The sequence below is a fragment of the Hyla sarda genome, chromosome 9 (genome assembly GCF_029499605.1).
Source record: "Hyla sarda isolate aHylSar1 chromosome 9, aHylSar1.hap1, whole genome shotgun sequence".
Classification (NCBI taxonomy): Eukaryota; Metazoa; Chordata; class Amphibia; order Anura; family Hylidae; genus Hyla; species Hyla sarda.
In genome coordinates, this window is record NC_079197.1 from 166,023,278 (window position 1) to 166,043,098 (window position 19,821).

The 19,821-nt window shown below is 47.8% G+C and overlaps 2 protein-coding genes across 8 annotated transcripts in view; one reads left to right on the forward strand and one right to left on the reverse strand.

The window, feature by feature from the left end:
- The window catches only part of VARS2 (valyl-tRNA synthetase 2, mitochondrial), a 102,854-nt gene that overhangs the window by 57,721 nt on the left and 25,312 nt on the right, over positions 1–19,821 (reverse strand). Inside the window, exon 1 of one of the 2 annotated variants that reach the window (XM_056539195.1) lies at positions 6,452–6,862. The exons of the other annotated variant lie outside the window; for it this stretch is intronic. The gene's annotated coding sequence lies outside the window, so the exon portion shown is untranslated. Of the gene's footprint in view, positions 1–6,451; positions 6,863–19,821 lie in introns of those variants that run through there. 2 annotated transcript variants of the gene reach the window in all.
- The window catches only part of LOC130290948 (putative zinc finger protein 702), a 44,719-nt gene that overhangs the window by 9,874 nt on the left and 15,024 nt on the right, over positions 1–19,821 (forward strand). For 2 of the 6 annotated variants that reach the window (XM_056539210.1, XM_056539211.1), the window contains exon 2: positions 1,841–3,281. The exons of 2 other annotated variants lie outside the window; for them this stretch is intronic. In XM_056539210.1, coding sequence (XP_056395185.1) covers positions 2,092–2,835 — 744 coding nt within the window. In that variant the 5' untranslated portion in view covers positions 1,841–2,091 and the 3' untranslated portion in view covers positions 2,836–3,281. Of the gene's footprint in view, positions 1–1,840; positions 3,282–10,936; positions 11,283–19,821 lie in introns of those variants that run through there. 2 more of the 6 variants (XM_056539209.1, XM_056539204.1) reach the window with 1 other exon arrangement.

The following is a 19,821-nucleotide window of genomic DNA, read 5'->3' on the forward strand; positions in this document are numbered from 1 at the left end:
AGCCAAAAAACGTGGTAGGTACTGGTTAAAAAATGGGCAAAACCGGATGATGCGTTTTGACATACGGTTTACAATGTTAAGTCAATGCATACGGTTTTCTATACGGTTCCGTGCAGTTTTTAACTTGAAACCGTATACGGGAACTGTATAGCAAAAACGTGGTGTGAATGCAGCCTTCACACAACGTTTTCACTTTACGGGTGCCGGATCCGGCTGGAGGAGGGGAAAACCGGGCGCTCCCGTACCCCCGCCGGACTATCGCTGAAATCCATTTAATGAGCCGACCAGAGTCAAATGGTGACTCCGGTCGGCTCATTTTTGACCCCTATCCGGTTTTGTGACCGGACCTGTAGTATACTACGGTTTTAGGTCCGGTCAGGAAACCGGATACGGGTCAAAAATGGGCCGACCGGAGTCACCATTTGACTCTGGTCGGCTCATTAAATGGATTTCAGCGCTGGTCCGGCGGGGGTACGGGAGCGCCCGGTTTTCCCCTCCCCCAGCCGGATCCGGTACCCCTAAAGTGAAAATGAGGCGTGAATGCAGCCTTGGGCTGCATTCACATCTCGTTTTTGCAATACGGTTCCCGTATACGGTTTTTGGGAAAAAAACGTATGTCTCAAAACCGGACCGAACCGTATATACCTCTGTACAGTTTTAAACCGTATACGGTTTAATACGTTTTTTGGGGGGAAAAAACGGATACGGTTTTATGTTTTTCCCTAATTAAATAAAGTTTTTCTTGTTCTATTTTTCTGCGCATGTGCAAACTGCAAAACCGTATTGTGCAAACTGCAAAACCGTATTGTGCAAACTGGATGAAACCGTACTCCCATATGGTTCCCATTGACCACCATTTTTATTTTATTTTTTTATCGTATACGGGTTGTATCCGGTTTTTCACCCAGACATAAAACTAGTAGTAGACTATGGTTTTGTGTACGGGGAAAAAAAACGGATAAAACCGTAAATGATTCAAAATGTACACAACCGGATTCTACGTTTTGGCATACGGTTTTCAATGACCTGTCTATACATACGGTTTGCAATACGGTTCCATACGGTTTTTCCCGGATACGGGAACCGTATTGCAAAAACGAGATGTGAATGCAGCCTTAGTCAGGTTATGAGGAATCTTTTTTTTTTTATTTTTTTAATCAAAAAAACGATACGGGAACTGTATTGCAAAAACATGGAAGAGAAAAGCGATGATCCAGCACTTGAAATTACGAAAAAGCTTTATTGAAGATCACTGGACACAGGCAAAACTGACCATACCATCAGACGCGTTTCGAGCGCATGCGCTCTTCTTCGGTGAAGAGCGCATGCGCTCGAAACGCGTCTGTTGGTATGGTCGGTTTTACCTGTGTCCAGTGATCTTCTATAAAGCTTTTTCGTAATTTCAAGTGCTGGATCATCGCTTTTCTGTTCTACGTTGGAAGTGCCCGATCACGAGGTGGTGAGCTGGCAATTTTCCACATTTTGTTTAATGCAAAAACGTGGTGTGAACCCAGTGGGCTGCTTCCCAACCAGTGTGGGCTGCTTCCCAACCAGTGTGCATCCAGCTGTTGCAAAACTACAACTCCGAGCATGCCCGGACAGCCGAAGGCTGTCCGGGCATGCTGGGAGTCGTAGTTTTGCAACAGCTGGGGGCACACTGGTTGGATAACACTGGGCTAAGAATACTAGGTCACACCAGAGACAAGTGTGCGGATGTACCTCCCCCGCCTCCTATATCCTGTCACGTACACATGTGGGCTTGTGCTATCTCCAGAATCAGACATGTTTTCTCGAGTTGCAGACAAGACCTTCTCTTCCTGATTTTTACTCTGTTCTCTAGGTGTGAACGCCAACAAGTAAGTGACCACCCTGGGCAGCAGTGGGCATAGCCAAGACCCCCTCCTCCTGTCTCCAGACATTAAATGGACTGTATGGCCAGGATGGAAGACGTTTGTAGACTCCAAAAGCCAAGAGACCACCAGTCCGACCACCAATAAAAACAACCGTAAACATCAGCCGTGCGAGACTCTAGACCCCCAGGACGATAGTGAGATCCCGTCTACAGGAGAAGTCTGTCTGTGCAGAAATAATATGGAGTTGACAAAGGATCTTAAGTTGGCAGAAGACCCCCAGAATGCGAACAGTAAAACGGCGGAGCGTTGCGAACAACTGGTGGACGTGACAGATTACATGGATGCAGGGAATGATAGCAGCGAAGAGGTCTTGGACGAGGTGGATGATCCTTCCGTGTTTGTTGAGAATGTCAATGGAGAGATCCGCTACGTCTGCTACTTGTGTGGAAAGGCTTTCAAAAACATCGGCCATCTCAATAGGCACAAGAGAACCCACTCCGGAGAGTATCTCTACACGTGTGGGGAATGTTATAAAAGGTTCCGTGATCTGAGCGAGCTGAAGATCCACCAGAGAGTCCACACAGGAGAGAAGCCCTATAAGTGTTCGGAGTGCGACAAGACCTTCGCAAACCAGTCCCACCTGGCATCCCACACGAGAAGCCACACGGGGGTAAAGCCGTATGTGTGCCCCCTCTGCACTCAAAGTTTCTCTTACTTGTCCAGTTTCAAGAGGCATCAACAAATGCACACCGGGGATAGGCCGCACAAGTGCACCGAGTGCCCCAAAGCGTTCGGCCGAAGGACCCACCTGGTGCGGCACCTGAGGATACACACGGGCGAGAAACCTTATAAATGTGAGAAGTGTAACAGAACATTCACTAGAAAACATTCTCTGAAGTCACATTCCAGGCAACATGCAAAGAACAGACCCCAAGAGGACCCGGAGTCTTCTGGTACCACCGATGATTCAGACGATTGGTGAACATTTGGTCCGAGAAGAAGGTCTGTCAACATTTTTATGGCCACCGTTATCCAGGTTCCTCATCTAAATTTACTATATAAAACATGTGAAGAATGTTTTAGCTTGACAGCATCCAGGCCGCCATATCTCTTCTGGGCCAGCCTGTCACCTGGTTGCTAGAGACATCCTGCCTAGCAACCAGTTTTATTCATTGGGATTGTCGGGCAGCCAGACCATCTCCGACTTTTGAATTGTTATGGAACTGAGGGCAAAGAAAGAACAAAGGCAGAGGGAGCAGTGGTCCTTCAATCCTGCAATTCACAGGGGGTTCTAGGGACCTCTTACCTGTAACCAGTTCTGAGATGTTAAAAGCTGAAGGGCTTTAAAGGGGTTCTCCACTGGCCGGAGTGGAACTAAATGTTCCGAACACTGTTTTTCCATTGCAGGGGTCGGCCACGCCCTGTGACATCATGGCCACGCCCTTCAATGCAAGTCTATGGGAGGGGGCGTGACGACTGTCACGCCCCCTCCTATAGACTTGCATTGAGGGGGCGTGGTCGTGACGTCACTTGGGGCGTGACCGACCCCGCAGCAGAAAAACAGTGTTCGGAAGATTTAGTTCCACGCTGACCAGTGGCGTACCCCTTTTAAGCCATGTTTTTCTACAATTGGAAAAACACGGCTTCTTTCGTAAAGAAGAACAGCGCCAAACCTGTACATGGGTTGCGTCTGGTATTGCACAGCAGCTCTAATGAACTAAATAGAGCTGCGTGGCAGTACCCCGCGTAACCTGTGGACATGTGTGGCTCTGTTTAAGAAGAAACCAACAGTGTTGTTGTCACTCAAATAATTTATAACGGGACCCCCAACTAGCTGCTGGATAAAGAAGATGAAGTCCCCTCCAGCCTAGAAATCTGCGGAGCCTCAGAGATCAGAGACTTCCCTCAGTTACCTTTAGTGACATGTCTTAAAGGAGTAGTCCAGTGGTGACCCAGTGGTGAACAACTTATCCCCTATCCTAAGGATAGGGGATAAGTTGCAGATCGCAGGGGGTCCGACCACTGGGAAGGGGGCGTGTCGATCTCCGCACGAAGCGGCGGCCGACACGCCCCCTCAATACAACTCTATGGCAGAGCCGAAGCGCTGCCTTCGGCAATCTCCGGCTCTGCCATAGAGATGTATTGAGGGGGCGTGTCAGCCGCCGCTTCGTGCGGAGGTCGACACCCACTGTCTGGCCGGAGAGCCGGGGCCCCGTACAGAGGGATCGCAGGGGGCCCCAGCGGTCAGACCCCCCGCGATCTCAAACTTATCCCCTATCCTTAGGATAGGGGATAAGTTTTTCACCACTGGACTACCCCTTTAAGGTGCTCCTAAGGACATTCTTGCCATACTTGTTAGGACATTCCTGTGTCCTGTGAAAAAAAAGAGAGACGTTATCGTTACCCTCTCCCAAAAAGTTTTTAAAATACATGGTAATTATGCAAAACGTTTTCACTTGGCTTATACGCAGCTTATTTCACACTGCGCAAAATGTTCTTTAGCAATGGGAAATACACTGCGTATCCCTCGCTCACCATACACACAAGGCTTTCCAGCGGCAGCCCTATGTGTGCAGCGAGTTTTGGAGGCGGGGCCGTGTGCCATAGGGCTGCCGCTGGAAAGCCTCGTGTGTATGGTGAGCGAGGGATACGCAACGTATTTCCCGCCGCTGCTGCTGCTGCAGATTTTGCGCAGAGTGAAATACGCTGCGTATACGCCAAGTGGGAACGTGCCCTTACACCTCGAATGAGAAAGGGCCTGAAGACCTTTTCAAAATCTAGCAAAAGAAAATTTCTGCCAGTACTGCTCCCACTTGGGTTGCTACCTATCTTGTTACTATGGTTACAGACAACAATCTGTCCCCATGTAGTCTGATCCCCCATCTTCTTGCTATAACCCACTGCATATAGTTTTGCAAAAAGTAAGAGGGTGGATAGGAGAGAGTTTGACAGCCGGACCAGACTACACAAGGCTTGTTTGTAGTCTGTAACCATGGAGATAAGTAAGTCTGCAAAGGCGCTGTATACACAAAACGGTAGCAGATTTTATAATCCAGATTAGAGATGAGCGAATTTACAGTAAATTCTATTCGTCATGAACTTCTCGGCTCAGCAGTTGATGACTTTTCCTGCATAAATGAGTTCAGCTTTCCGGTGCTCCCGTGGGCTGGAAACAGTGGATACAGTCCTAGGAGACTCTTTCCTAGGAATGTATCCACCTTTTCCAGCCCACCAGAGCACCTGAAGGCTGAACTAATTTACGCAACTGCCGAGCCGAGAAGTTCGTGACGAATCGAATTTACTGTAAGTTCGCTCATCTCTAATCCAGATAACAGAAGTAGCAGAAGTTGTGTAATTTTTATTACTGACAGTATTTTACATGCATTGAAGCAATTAAAAATGGTTGCAGAAGTGTATATACCCGGAAGTGGCGTGTGATTTCCTAATAGAGGCCAGATTGTTACCGAGAGGTCAATATGACAAAACAAACTCACAGATATTTAAAGGGGTACTCCGCCCCTAGACATCTTATCCCCTATCCATAGGACAGGGGATAATATGTCAGATAGCCGGGGGTCCCGCTGCTGGGGACCCCCTGGATCTACCATGCAGTACCCACCTTCAGCGACTTCCGGAACCGCTGGAGGTCCCCAGGCTGAGTCCATCTCGACCACCGGGACAGAAGATCGTGACGTCATGACTCCGCCCCCGTGTGAGGTCACACCCCGCCCCTCAATGCAAGTCTATGGGAGGGGGCGTGACACACAGGTCATTGTGCATCCCTGATGCACTATACAGTGGTCCCTCAACATACGATGGTAATCCGTTCCAAACGGACCATCGTTTGTTGAAACCATCGTATGTTGAGGGATCCGTGCAATGTAAAGTATAGGACAGTGGTCTTCAACCTGCGGACCTCCAGATGTTGCAAAACTACAACACCCAGCATGCCCGGACAGCCAACGGCTGTTCGGGCATGTTGGGAGTTGTAGTTTTGCAACATCTGGAGGTCCGCAGGTTGAAGACCACTGTTAGAGGAAGTTGTACTCACCAGTCCCCTCCGCTCCGGCTCGTCACCGCTGCCCTGGATGTCGCCGTCCATCACTGTCGCCGCGTCCCCGGGGTGTCCCCGACGCTCCAGCAAGGCCTCTGCTTCCCCGGCATCCTCGCTCTCCGTCTCCGCCATCACGTCGCTACGCACGCCGCTCCTATTGGATGACGGGACGGCGTGCGCAGCGACGTGATGACGACGATGGAGAGCACCGACGATGCAGGGGATCCCGAAGAGGACGCGCCGGAGCCCCGAGGACAGGTAAGTGATCGTCAGCGGACCACACGGGGCACCGTAAACGGCTATCCGGTGGCAGCTGAAGCAGTCTGCGCTGCCGGATAGCCGTTTATGCGATGGCCCCGACATACAAAAGCATCGTATGTTGATGCTGCCTTCAACATGCAATGTCCTCTGAGAGTCCATCGTATGTTGAAATGATCGTATGTCGGGGCCATCGTAGGTCGGGGGGGTCACTGTACATTTACAGGAACGAGATTTTGGACAGAACCCTTGGTCCTAGTAAAACAGACCATAGAGTCGATCTTACCGGACTTTTGGGTTGACCTTCTCGATCCCGGACGAGCCCCCAGCTGAAAGGATCTGCTACTCCTCACTATATACCCCTGGCATATAGTGCCTTAGTTCCACCTTGGTTTGTGTCACCTTCTCTGGCGCCAGGAGAGTGTCTCTCTCATAGGAAAAAATTACAGGCAAAAAGATATGGGGGAAACAGACTCTTCTTTATTGCATTGAGCATCAGTATAAAAAAGCAAAGGGTGTATTTACATTGACCAATAAAAATGTGGACACGAGTAAAAGGCGTATAATTGTTTTGATTTTATGTACTTTTTTCCCAGGGTACATAGCGCCAATTAGCAGATAGGGAAATTCTTTAGCAAGCAACTTTAGTTACAGGAAATGTATCTTATTAGGAACACGACCTTGAGAAGGCTGAGAACGAGAAGAAGGAGATAAGAAAGAAAGGAAAATAAAACAATAATAAAGGAGAACTATACTGCAGTCTTTCACTAACTACAACTCACAGCATGCCCTGATACAACCTTTCAGGTTATATGGTAGATGAGTCCTAACAGAGGCTGTTTTTTGCAGGACAAAAAAAAAAATTTGTAGAGGGGGGGGGGGGGGGGGGGGGCGTCCAGGGAAGCTATCAGTAGCCATTATAATTAAGGCACAAAGAGAAAGGAATGATATACAGTGATCTCTCAACTTACAGTGGCCTCAACATACAATGGTTTCAACATACAATGGTCCTTTCTGGACCATTGTAACTTGAAACCAGACTCAACATACAATGTACAGACAGTCCAAATCTGAGAAATGTGTCAATGGCCGGAAGATCTGACCAATCATTATGGGCATTCACTGGTACAACACCTGTATTACTGAAGTGCGTGCACTGACTGGTGTCTGGTAGACAGGCCTCTACAGTACAGGGAGGTATTACATGTTCTGTACTACTCTTAACCTATGTCACAGTTGGCTGCTCCTTTGGACACCAAGTAAGGGCGGCTCCATTTTACGTCTACATAGACAGTGATTACAGCTCCCAGCAGATCTTTATTACTTTTATATATAAGGATTTGCTTTATCTGTATTAGTTATCTATTTGTTTTTGTTTAATCCTCACTTTTTTTCCTATTTTTGGCTGACATTTTGGAGGCTTCAGAACCAATTACCAGGTTTCCATAGAGTTACGGTCTCAACATACAATGGTTTCAACATACAATGGTTTCAACATACAATGGTCGTCCTGGAACCAATTAATATTGTAACTTGAGGGTCCCAGCTATCCCAAGAGACCAACTAGACTTCTTGAATCGAGCTATCTCCGAGAACGAGCTAGGTGGGGTGATAGAAGGGTGTCAAAGGTGTCCAAGAAAGGATTGATAAAATATACCAGTATTTGATCTTGTTGGTCTGTTTAGGGGTTTTCCTGTTTTATTTTTTGTTTTTTTCTCCTTCCCAGGCCGGATGGGTGGGATGGGGGGCTAGAGATGGTAATGTGTTAGTTCAACATGGCACCTCATGGCAAAGAACTCTCTAAAAAGAAAATTATTGCTCCACATAAAGATGGCCTAGGCTATAAAGAAGATTGCCAAGAGCCTTTCGTCGGGATACGGATTTTTCCACTCCACCCCCACCTCTGGTGCCGTAAGGCAGCTGTTTTAGCTGCCCTATGGTAGCACCAGCCCTGCTGCCTGCATCCGCTCTCTGCAGAACGTCTGCCCGGAAATTTCCGGACCAACATTCCACTGTGTGGACATATCCTTATTTTAGTGAAATAACCTGCACACAGCCTTTGTACTGTGTGCAGGTGTTGTGTACAGCAGTTATTTTACCTCATATATGCAGGCTTTAAAAGTGCTTTTAATCAAAGCCACTGACGGCCGGATAGGCGTGGTGCGAGGTACGCGATGCTCTGCCGCCACCACGCCCACCCAGCGAGCTCTTGCTGGATAACACACAGCAGCGCGCACGTAACGTGCGCGCTGCTGTGTGTTATCCAGCAAGAGCTCGCTTCTCCAGCGAGCCCTTGCTCCCGCGCTCTCTGCACCTAGCCCTGCGCAGGCACACTGAGGAGGACGACGGCGGCGGGAGCGAGCGCTTGCTGGATGACATGCAGCAGCGCGCACGTTACATGAGTTGAAGGGCGCATGCGCTGGGACCTGTGTGTCAATCACACAGCGGTCCCAGTACTGAGATACAAAGTTGGTGTGTGGGCGTGGCGGCAGTGGAGCATCGCGTACCTCGCACCACGCCTATCCGACCGTCAGTGGCTGGGGATACAGATTTTTCCACTCCACCCCCACCTCTGGTGCCCTAAGGCAGCTGCTTTAGCTGCCCTATGGTAGCACCAGCCCTGCTGCCTGCATCCGCTCTCTGCAGAACGTCTGCACGGAAATTTCCGGACCAACATTCCACTGTGTGAACATATCCTTAGAGTATACGGAATTCATGATGAAAATGCCCTAGCTGAATCTTTGTGGACTGGCACCTTTCTGCTCCATATTTCCACAGAATATGAGGAGAAAAGAAGCATCATCAATCCCATTGAGTTTAGTAGGCGGCCGCAGCTGATGGAATTTATCATTATGAACATGTGAACGTCCCTTAAGGGACCATTCACACTATGGAATCCCCACCCGGTGAATGTAGTGTGAATAGGCCCTTAAAGGACATTGACAAATTTCATAATCCTATATTCTGCTTGGGTATTTTCCACTGAGGAAAATATGGAAGCAGAATTCCCGCTGCGCAGTGGATTATATATGTGTGAATGTACCACTAGGCTTAATAGTAGATTACAGGGATTATCCAGGAATAGAAAAACACAGCTGAATTCTTCCAACAGCACCACCCCTGTCCTCAGGTTGTGTGTGGTATTACAACTTGGCACCGTTTACTTCAATGGCACTAAACTGCAATAACACACAAAAACTGAGGACTGGGGTGGCACTGTTTCTAGAAAAGAATGCTTTTCCAATGCTGGATAAGCATGGGGAACTACAATACACATGACTGGGGCGACATTAACCCCTTAAGGACGCAGGGCATAGCTGTACTCCCTGAGTCCGCTCCCCTTCTATAACGGGGGGCCACGGCGTGGCCCCATGTCATAGCGGGTTGGGCCCGGCCTCTAACAAGGCCGGGACCCGTGGCTAATAGCGCGTGGCACCGCATGCTATTAACCCTTTAGACGTGGCGTTCAAAGTTGATCGCTGCGTCTAAAGTGAAAGTAAACTAATGCCAGTTGGCTCAGTGGGCTGTTCGGGATCGCCGCGGCAAAATCGCAGCATCCCGAACAGCTGGCAGACACAAGGAGGGTCCTTACCTGCCTCCAGTATCACCGAATGACTGCTCAGTGCCTGAGATCCAAGCATGAGCAGTCAAGCGGCAGAATCATTGATCAATGTTATCCTATGCGATAACAAAGATCAATGTAAAAGATCAGTGTGTGCAGTATTATAGCCGATAGAGGGAGCTATAACACTGCAAAAAAAGTGGGGGAAAAAGTGAATAAAGATCATTTAACCCCTCCCCTAATAAAAGTTTGAATCACCCCCCTTTTCCCATTTAAAAAAAAAAGTGTTAATAAAAATAAACATGTGGTATCGCCGCGTGCGGAAATGTCCGAATTATAAAAATATATCGTCAATTAAACCTCACGCCCAATGGCGTACGCGCAAAAAAATTCCAAAATAGCGTATTTTTGGTCACTTTTTATATCATGAAAAAAATGAATAAAAAGCAATCAAAAAGTCTGAACAATACAAAAATGGTACCGCTAAAAACTTCAGATCACGGTGCAAAAAATGGCCCTCATACCACCCTTTACGCAGTAAAATAAAAAAGTTATAGGGGTTAGAAAATTACAATTTTAAACGTATACATTTTCCTGCATGTAGTTATGATTTTTTCCAGAAGTGCGACAAAATCAAACCTATATAAGTAGGGGATCATTTTAATCGTATGGACCTACAGAATAAAGATTAAGGTGTCATTTTTACTGAAAAATGTACTGTGTAGAAACGGAAGCCCCCAAAAGTTACAAAATGGTGTTTTTGGGCAATTTTTTTGCACAATTATAATTTTTTTTTCCATTTCGCCGTAGAGTTTGGGGTAAAATGAGTTTGGGGTAAATAGAATTGGTGACGCAAAAAATAAGCAATCATATGGAATTTTAGGTGCAAAATTTAAAGAATTATGATTTTTTTTTTAAAGGTAAGGAGGAAAAAAAATGAAAGTGCAAAAACGGAAAGACCCTCAGCACTAGGTAGATAGGAGGTAAGAAATTATGGGGGGGGGGGAGATTTATCAAAACCTGTTCAGAGGAAAAGTTGTGCAGTTGCCCATAGCAACCAATCAGATCGCTTCTTTCATTTTCACAGAGACCTCTGAAAAATGAAAGTAGCGATCTGATTGGTTGCTATGGGCAACCGGGCAATTCTTCCTCTGCATAGGTTTTGATAACTCTCCCCCCTATGGGAGCTGCATTTACAGATTTGGAACATATTAGGGAGTGTCAGCATGCTTTAGAGCACAGATACGCTGCTGTCCATGCTGAGAATTGTAGTTTTGCAACAGCTGGAGGCGCACACTGGTTGGGAAACGCCCCGCACTAAAGATAGAGGTAGAACTACAACTCCCGTCATGACCCTCTACGTGCAGGGACAATGCAGTTTTGTAAGCAGCTCTGTGATTGGCTCACAGCTTTTGCTTTTTTTTTTTTTTGCTTTTTCTCCCCGAACTCTGATTGGCTGAGAGAGGTCACAGGACGAGAAGCAGCCAATCACGGAACAGCTAGGCTAGAATCAGTGCCCGGGGCTGGGATACAGAGCACATCTGCTGAGGGGCTGGTGAGTGGTACAGGGCATGAGGGGAGATGGGGGGCATCCAGGACCCCCAGCATATGGCACCAGGCTGCTGCTGGGACTTGTAGTGTATGTGGTGATGATGTGCAGAGGGAGTGCATTACAATAGGGCAGTGGTGTCCAACCTGCGGACCTCCAGATGTTGCAAAACTACAACTCCCAGCATGCCCGGACAGCCAAAGGCTGTCCGGGCATGCTGGGAGTTGTAGTTTTGCAACATCTGGAGGTCCGCAGGTTGGACACCACTGCAATAGGGGATTGTGTGCAGGGTGGGTGACATGTCTGGGATAGGAATAGGTCACATGGATTGAGCATTCCATAACCTGTCACCCTGAGCATGCTGGGAGTTGTAGTTCTCCAATTCTGCAACCGCTGGGGAGCCACAGGATGGGCTGCTGTAGGGTCTCTAAACAGTGTGTTGCAAAACTACAACTCCCAGCATGTCCGGACTGTCGGTGTCTGTCTGTACATGCTGAGAATTGTAGTTGGGAAACAGCTGGAGGTGCACAGTTTGTGGAGACCACTGCTGTACTAGATACGGATCCAGGATTTGGTAGAAAAAAAATGAATGAAGTCGCACTCACCGGAATATATCTTCAGCACCAGAGAAGATATATAACACTTATAGCAATGGAAAAAGGAAATTACAATTCCATCCGGCTCTCGCTCCCCATCATGGAATTGTAATTTCCTTTTTCCATTGCTATAAGTGTTATATATCTTCTCTGGTGCTGAAGATATACTCCGGTGAGTGCGACTTCATTCGTTTTCTCTGCTAGTTACTATTGATGCTATTTATCCTGCACCCAAGAATACAGCCACATGCAGTATACACAGTGATCCCTCAACTTACAATGGCCTCAACATACAATAGTTTCAACATATAATGGTCTTTTCTGGACCATTGTAACTTGAAACCCGACTCAACATACAATGTACAGACAGTCCAGATCTGAAACGTGTCAATGGCCGGAACAACCGACCAATCAGTATGGACAAAACCCCTGTATTACTGAAGCATATGCACTGACTGGTGTCTGGTAGCGCCCCCTACAGTACAGGGAGGTATTACATGTTCTGTACTCTTTACCTGTATTACTGAAGCATATGCACTGACTGGTGTCTGGTAGCGCCCCCTACAGTACAGGGAGGTATTACATGTTCTGTACTCTTTACCTGTATTACTGAAGTGCATGCACTGACTGATGTCTGGTAGCGCCCCCTACAGTACAGGGAGGTATTACATGTTCTGTACTCTTTACCTGTATTACTGAAGTGTATGCACTGACTGGTGTCTGGTAGCGCCCCTTACAGTACAGGGAGGTATTACATGTTCTGTACTACTCTTTACCTGTATTACTGAAGTGTATGCACTGAATTCCTGTCTGGTAGCGCCCCCTACAGTACAGGGAGGTATTACATGTTCTGTACTCTTTACCTGTATTACTGAAGTGCATGCACTGACTGGTGTCTGGTAGCGCCCCCTACAGTACAGGGAGGTATTACATATTACATGTTCTGTACTCTTTACCTGTATTACTGAAGTGCATGCACTGACTGGTGTCTGGTAGCGCCCCCTACAGTACAGGGAGGTATTACATGTTCTGTACTCTTTACCTGTATTACTGAAGTGCATGCACTGACTGGTGTCTGGTAGCGCCCCCTACAGTACAGGGAGGTATTACATGTTCTGTACTCTTTACCTGTACCAGGGTTAGTTGCTCCTTAGGACACCAGGTGGGGGTGGCTCCATGTTACTTTTTTAGGACACTGTGGGGGAGATTTATCAAAGGATTTAGACTTGTTTTTCCTGTCTAAATTTGTCGCACAGAAAGTCGCAGTCTAAATATGTGCGACTTTTCTGCGACTTTTGCTTTAGAGAATTTTTAGAACATGATGCATTCTATGCTATTTTAGACAGAAAAATGCATTGGTGCTGAATTTATCAATAGCGACATTTTCAGCGACAAATCGCATCGGCTGAAAGTACGCCGAAATGTCAGACCATACTGGAGCAGGTTTAAATACAGTCTAAGGGTACGTTCACACACGCGGATTTTTTTGCGGGTTTCCCGCTGCGTATTTAAAAGTGGGCGGGCTCTTCTCGGCTGTCCGCAGCCGATTTTCCGCGTCGAAATTTAAAATCCACCACAAGCCCCATTGGAGTCAGTAGGGACTTTGGCGTAAATTCCGCCACGGAAAATCTGCTGCGGAAAGCCGAGAAGAGCCCGCCCACTTTCAGATACGCAGCGGGAAACCCGCGAAAAAATCTGCGCGTGTGAACGTACCCTAAGGGTACGTTCAGACGTGCGGATTTTCGCAGCATATTTCGCTACGGCTCCGCCGCTGAAGGACCTCCTATATGCTGCCTTTACATGTGCCTGCTCGGAGCGGCAATACGCCAGACACACTGCGATGTGCGAGTCGCCGAGTGCATGCGCAGTATATTCTACATCGCGGCAGCTCTCGGCCTAGCTCATTGAGCAGGGGGAGCGGCCGCGATGTGTGCGAGTACACTGCGCATGAGCGGCGACTCACCCATCGCAGTGTGTCTGCTCGGAGCGGTGTATTGGCGCTCCGAGCAGGCACATTTAAGGGCACCATACAGAGGTCCTTCAGCGGCGGATCTGCAGCGTAAAATCCGCAGTAAATCCGCACGTGTGAACGTACCCTAAAGTATAGATCTAGAAGTCTGTGCACAGAATTTATTTTTACTTTTGATAAATTAGGCGCACAATAGACCGGACTAACCCCCTGTAGTTTGGTCTATATTGATGCGGGACATAGACAACTTTGATAAATATCCCCTTGTGTGTACTGTACAGGACCCTGAAGAAGCTCCTGTCCTCTACATAGACAGTGATTACAGCTCCAGCAGATCTTTATTACCGTATTTTTCGCCATATAAGATGCTCCGGCATATAAGACGCACCCAATTTTAAAGGGTAAAAATTTAGAAAAAAAAAGATTCTGCACCAAATACAATGTAAAGTATAGAACAGTGATCTTCAACCTGTGGACCTCCAGATGTTGCAAAACTGCCAGGAGTTGTAGTTTTGCAACATCTGGAGGTCCGCAGGTTGAAGACCACTGGTATAGGAGGTAGTACTCACATGTCCCCGCCGCTCCGGACCCCTCACCGTTGCCCTGGATCTCGCCCTCCATCGCTGTCGCCGCGTTCCCGGGGTGTCCCCGTCGCTCGAACGTGTCTGCTGCCCGGTATCCTCGCTCTCCGTCGCCACGATCACATCGCTACGCACGCCGCTCCTATTGGATGATGGGACGGTGTGCGCAACGACGTGATGACGTTGAAGGAGAGCGCTGGCCATGCAGGGGATCCCGGCACAGAGCAGACACCGAGGAGGCAGGTAAGGTCCCTCCCGGTGTCCTGTAAGCTGTTCGGGATGCCGCGATTTCACCGCGGTGGTCCCGAACAGCCCGACTGAGCAGCCGGGTTAGTGTCACTTTCGCTTCAGACGCGGCGGTCAGCTTTGATCGCCGCGTCTGTAGGGTTAATACAGGGAAACCCCGCGATCGTTGATGTCCTGTATTAGCCGCGGGTCCCGGCCGTTGATGGCCGCAGGGACCGCCGCGGTATTTGCCGTATAATGCTGCTTTCACACTACAAAATCCTCCGACGCTGGCAGCTCGTGATGTCATAGCCCCACTCCCTCATGATGTCACGTCCCGCCCCCTCAATGCAAGTCTATGGGAGGGGGCGTGGCATCCATCACGCCCCCTCCCATAGACTTGTATTGAGGGGGCAGGGCGTGATGTCATGAGGGGGCGGGGCTATGACGTCACAAGCTCCCGACGCTGCTATGCAGTGTTAGCGGACTTCCGCGCAAAGAATGAACATGTTCCTTCTTTGTACGGAACAATTTCAGTGGCAGAATTGTCCGGGGCCTGGAGTCCGGGTGCATGGGGCCTTCTGTACATATACAACTGAAAACAAATTGGGGAATTTTTGTTACCTGCTGTTTATTCTGTAATGCAGTGTTTTCCAACCAGGGTTTCTCTAGCTGTTGCAGTGCTATAGGTGTCTGGGCATGCTGGGAGTTGAGGTTTTGAAACAGCCGGAGGCACACTAATTGTGAAACTCTGCTCTAACATATGGCACCTGGCAGAGTATCATATGGAGGCACACAAACCTCTCTGAGGCTTTGTCCAAAAGTATTTATAGGATGGGGTCTGAGTGTTTAGATGCCGACCAATCACTAGAGTGTGTGTCCATGCGCTTCTCTCCCTGCCCTGTGTCTATGTTGACGAGACGACCCCATAGACTTACATTATGAGACCGTCTCGGTCACGTGCCTCTGAACCAGGGAGGAAAGTGTTAAGTGCACAGTTCTCCCAGCTCCTTCTAGTGATCCTTGACTGATCCAGACTTTCGGTATGTCTTTACAATTTATTTTTTTATAATGACAGCCCCTATTTAATTTAAATTTTTTTTTTTTTAAAGGGGTACTCGGCTGCTCAGCATTTGGAACAAACTGTTCCGAACACTGTAGCCGGCGCCTCCTCATGATGTCATAGCCCCGCCCCCTCAATGCAAGTCTATGGGAGGGGGCGTGACAGCCGTCCCGCCCCTCCTATAGACTTGCATTGAGGGGGTGGGTCGTTATGTCATGAGGAGGCGGGGCTATGACATCACGAGCTCCCAGCCTCGGCTCCAGCGTTCGGAACTGTTTGTTCCAAGCGCTGAGCAGCGGAGTACCCCTTTAAGGATGGATACAAACTGTAAGGCGAGAGCAACAAAAAAATGCTTTTAATGTGCGCCATGTTTTTTCCAATGGGAATATGTGGCGCAGTTCAGTGCATTCCAGATAAGACATGTTACTTATTCCATTATAGTGAAGCGTCCATTATAGTGATCTGCGTAACACGTAAAATACATCAGATGCCACCGTGTTCTCTTACATTTGGATCTGACTGACCTCATGTTGCTTTATTAAAGTGTAACTCGGGCAGCAGGATGTTTGCTTAAATTTCCCAAGCCAGAGACTGGCATAAGACTATGGCATTCAATCTACGGATTGTATTGAAGTCCTATGTAAGTCTGTGGGACTTCCCCTGTCACTGGAAAAACTAACTCTGCCTAAAACTTAAAGGGGTACTGGAGCTCTTGACATCATAGCCCCGCCACCTCATGATGTCACACCCCGCCCCCTCAATGCAAGTCAATGGGAGGGGGCGTGATGGCTATCACGCCCCCTCCCATAGGCTTGCATTGAGGGGGCGGGGGCGTGAAGTCATTAGGGGGCGGGGCTATGATGTCACGAGCTCCTGGCTCTAGCGTTCGGAACAGTTTGTTCTAAACGCTGAGCAGCGGAGTACCCCTTTAAGGCCCCTTTCACACTATGAAATTCATCAGTTAAAACATCCGTTAGAAACATCCGTTAGAAAAGCCTTAATAACGGATGTTAAAGGGCCGTTAAACAATCCCATTCAAGTCTATGGGATTTTTTGATTATCCGTTATGACCCGTTATAGCCCATCATGAATAACGGACATTATTTGTGACGGAAGAAAAGACGGCACATGCACTAATTTTTCTTCCGTCACAAGAAACGGGTAAATTAAGGGCCATTATTTTTAACATAGATTTTTATGTCATCTGTTTGCACCTGGTTTATAATATCCGCTATTACTTCTCCTGCATTGCTGAGGGACTATTACTGCTCCCATCATGGAACAGACTTGTTTCCATGATGGGAGTAGTAATTCCCTGGCTGCAGTAGTCTACAGACAGCTGGGCAGAGACTACATTAGTGTTTGTACTACAACCCCCATCATGGAACAGAGTCTGTTCCATGATGGGGGTTGTAGTACAGGGGCTGAGGGATTGATTGCACTGGATTTCACTTCTGAGACCCGATGCGATCTGGAGTTATTGAGCAGGGGAGAGGGCGGCATGCTCGCAACCCTGCGATGTATAGTGTGTTTTTACTTTCATTATTAAATCCCCCGCAGGGAGCCCTGAATGGCCGGTACCGAGGAGCCAATCAGGGCTCTCAGCGGGAGTTTTAAAAATGTAAATTGTGAGTAACAGGGGCCATATGTATATTAAAAGCGCTGTGAGGGGCAAGATATATAGCGCTGCAGGGGGGGGGGATACATATATATCTAGCCCTCCACAGCGCATTAATAAAGATATGACCCCCACCAGCGCATATATAAAGATATGACCCCCGCAAGCGCATTAAATATATATCCCCGCCGGCGCATTAATAAATGTATACCCCCCGCCGTTGCAAGTAACCCCCCTGCAGCGCATGTATAATGTAATGTCGCAGGCTGCCATCTATATACATATGCCGGGCTTCGCTATGAATGAAAAGCATTCTAGCAGCAGCATCGACCGGCAGCACCAGCATATGTATAAAAAAGCGCTGTGGGGGGCAGATAACGCTATATGTCTGCACCCCCCAGCGCTTCTATATACAGTACAGACCAAAAGTTTGGACACCTTCTCATTCAGAGTTTTCTTTATTTTCATGACTATGAATATTGTAGATTCACACTGAAGGCATCAAAACTATGAATTAACACATGTGGAATTATATACATAACAAAAAAGTGTGAAAATCTGTCATATTCTAGGTTCTTCCTTTTGCTTTGATTACTGCTTTGCACACTCTTGGCATTCTCTTGATGAGCTTCAAGAGGTAGTCACCTGAAATGGTCTTCTAACAGTCTTGAAGGAGTTCCCATGATGCTTAGCACTTGTCGGCCCTTTTTGCCTTCACTCTGCGGTCCAGCTCACCCGAAACATCTCGATTGGGTTCAGGTCCGGTGACTGTGGAGGCCAGGTCATCTGGGGCAGCACCCCATCACTTGCCTTCTTGGTCACATAGTCCTTACACAGCCTGGAGGTGTTTGGGGGTCATTGTCCTGGTGAAAAATAAATGATGGTCCAACTAAACGCAAACCGGATTGAATAGCAGCCGCTGCAAGATGCTGTGGTAGCCATGCTGGGTCAGTATGCCTTCAATTTTGAATAAATCCCCAACAGTGTCACCAGCAAAGCCCCCCCACACCATCACACCTCCTCCCCCACACAATCACACCTCCCCTCCCCCACACCATCCAGCACACCTCCTCCTCCACACCAACACACTTGTGAAGTGAAGACCATTTCAGGTGACTACCTCTTGAAGCTCAACAAGAGAATGCCAAGAGTGTGCAAAGCAGTAATCAAAGCAAAAGGTGGCTACTTTGAAGAACCTAGAATATGACATTTTCACCCTTTTTTGTTTTGTCTATAATTCCACATGTGATAATTCATAGTTTTGATGCCTTCAGTGTGAATCTACAATATTCATAGTCATGAAAATAAAGAAAACTCTGAATGAGAAGGTGTGCTGGCACTATGCGCTGCTAATAGAAATACCTTTCATTCATAGCGCAGTGCCGGAAAATGTATATAGAAGCACTGGGGGGTGCAGACATATTATCTGCCCCCCACAGCGCTCCTATATACTTATGCTGGCGCTGTGCTATGAATGAAAAGTATTTCTATCAGCAGCATCGGCCGGCCGATGCTGCTGCTAGAATGCTTTTCATTTATAGCGCAGCCCGGCATATGTATATAGATGGCAGCCTGCGACAGTACATTATACATGCGCCGCGGGGGGTATACATTTATTAATGCGCCGGTGGGGGATATATATTTAATGCGCTGGCGGGGGATATATATTTATAAATGCGCTGGCGGGGGTCATATCTAATGCGCTGTGGGGGGCTAGATATATAGGCTATATGTCTCCCCCTCTGCAGCTCTATATATCTTGCCCCCGACAATGCTTTTAATATACATATGGCCCCTGCTACTCACAATTTTCATTTTTAAATCTCCTGCTGAGAGCCCTGATTGTCTTCTCAGTACCGGCCATTCAGGGCTACCCGCAGAGGATTTAAAAATGAAAGTCAAAACACAGGATACATTGCAGGGTTGCGGACCATGCCGCCCACTCCCCTGCTTAATATCTTCTGATCGCATCGGGTCTCAGAAGTGAAACCCGGTGCGATCAATCCCTCAGCCCCTGTACTACAACCCCTATCATGGAACAGACTCTGTCCTATGATGGGGGTAGTAGTACAAATACTAATGTAGCCTCCCCAGCTGTCTGCAGACTCCCGCAGCTGGGGAATTACTACTCCCATCATGGAAACAAGTCTGTTCCATGATGGGAGTATTAGTAGTCCCGGCTGTGGGAGTCTGTAGGCAGAGGTGTTAGGGCCATACATGACGGATGTTATAACGGGTCGTTAGCACCCGTTATTTCATCCGTTATTATACATCCGTTTTCACACAGAAAACGGACATTTAATAACGGATGAATACTCATAGTGTGAAAGAAGCCTAACATTTAATGGATATGCATTAAAAATGAGCATCATATGGCAATGGTCCCAAAAAAGTTTAATTTTTTACAACACCACAATGGGTAAATAACTGCAAAAACACCAGGGTGTCTACCCTCACATCAATATGGTTCTGCAACAATGCGTATGCTGTGGT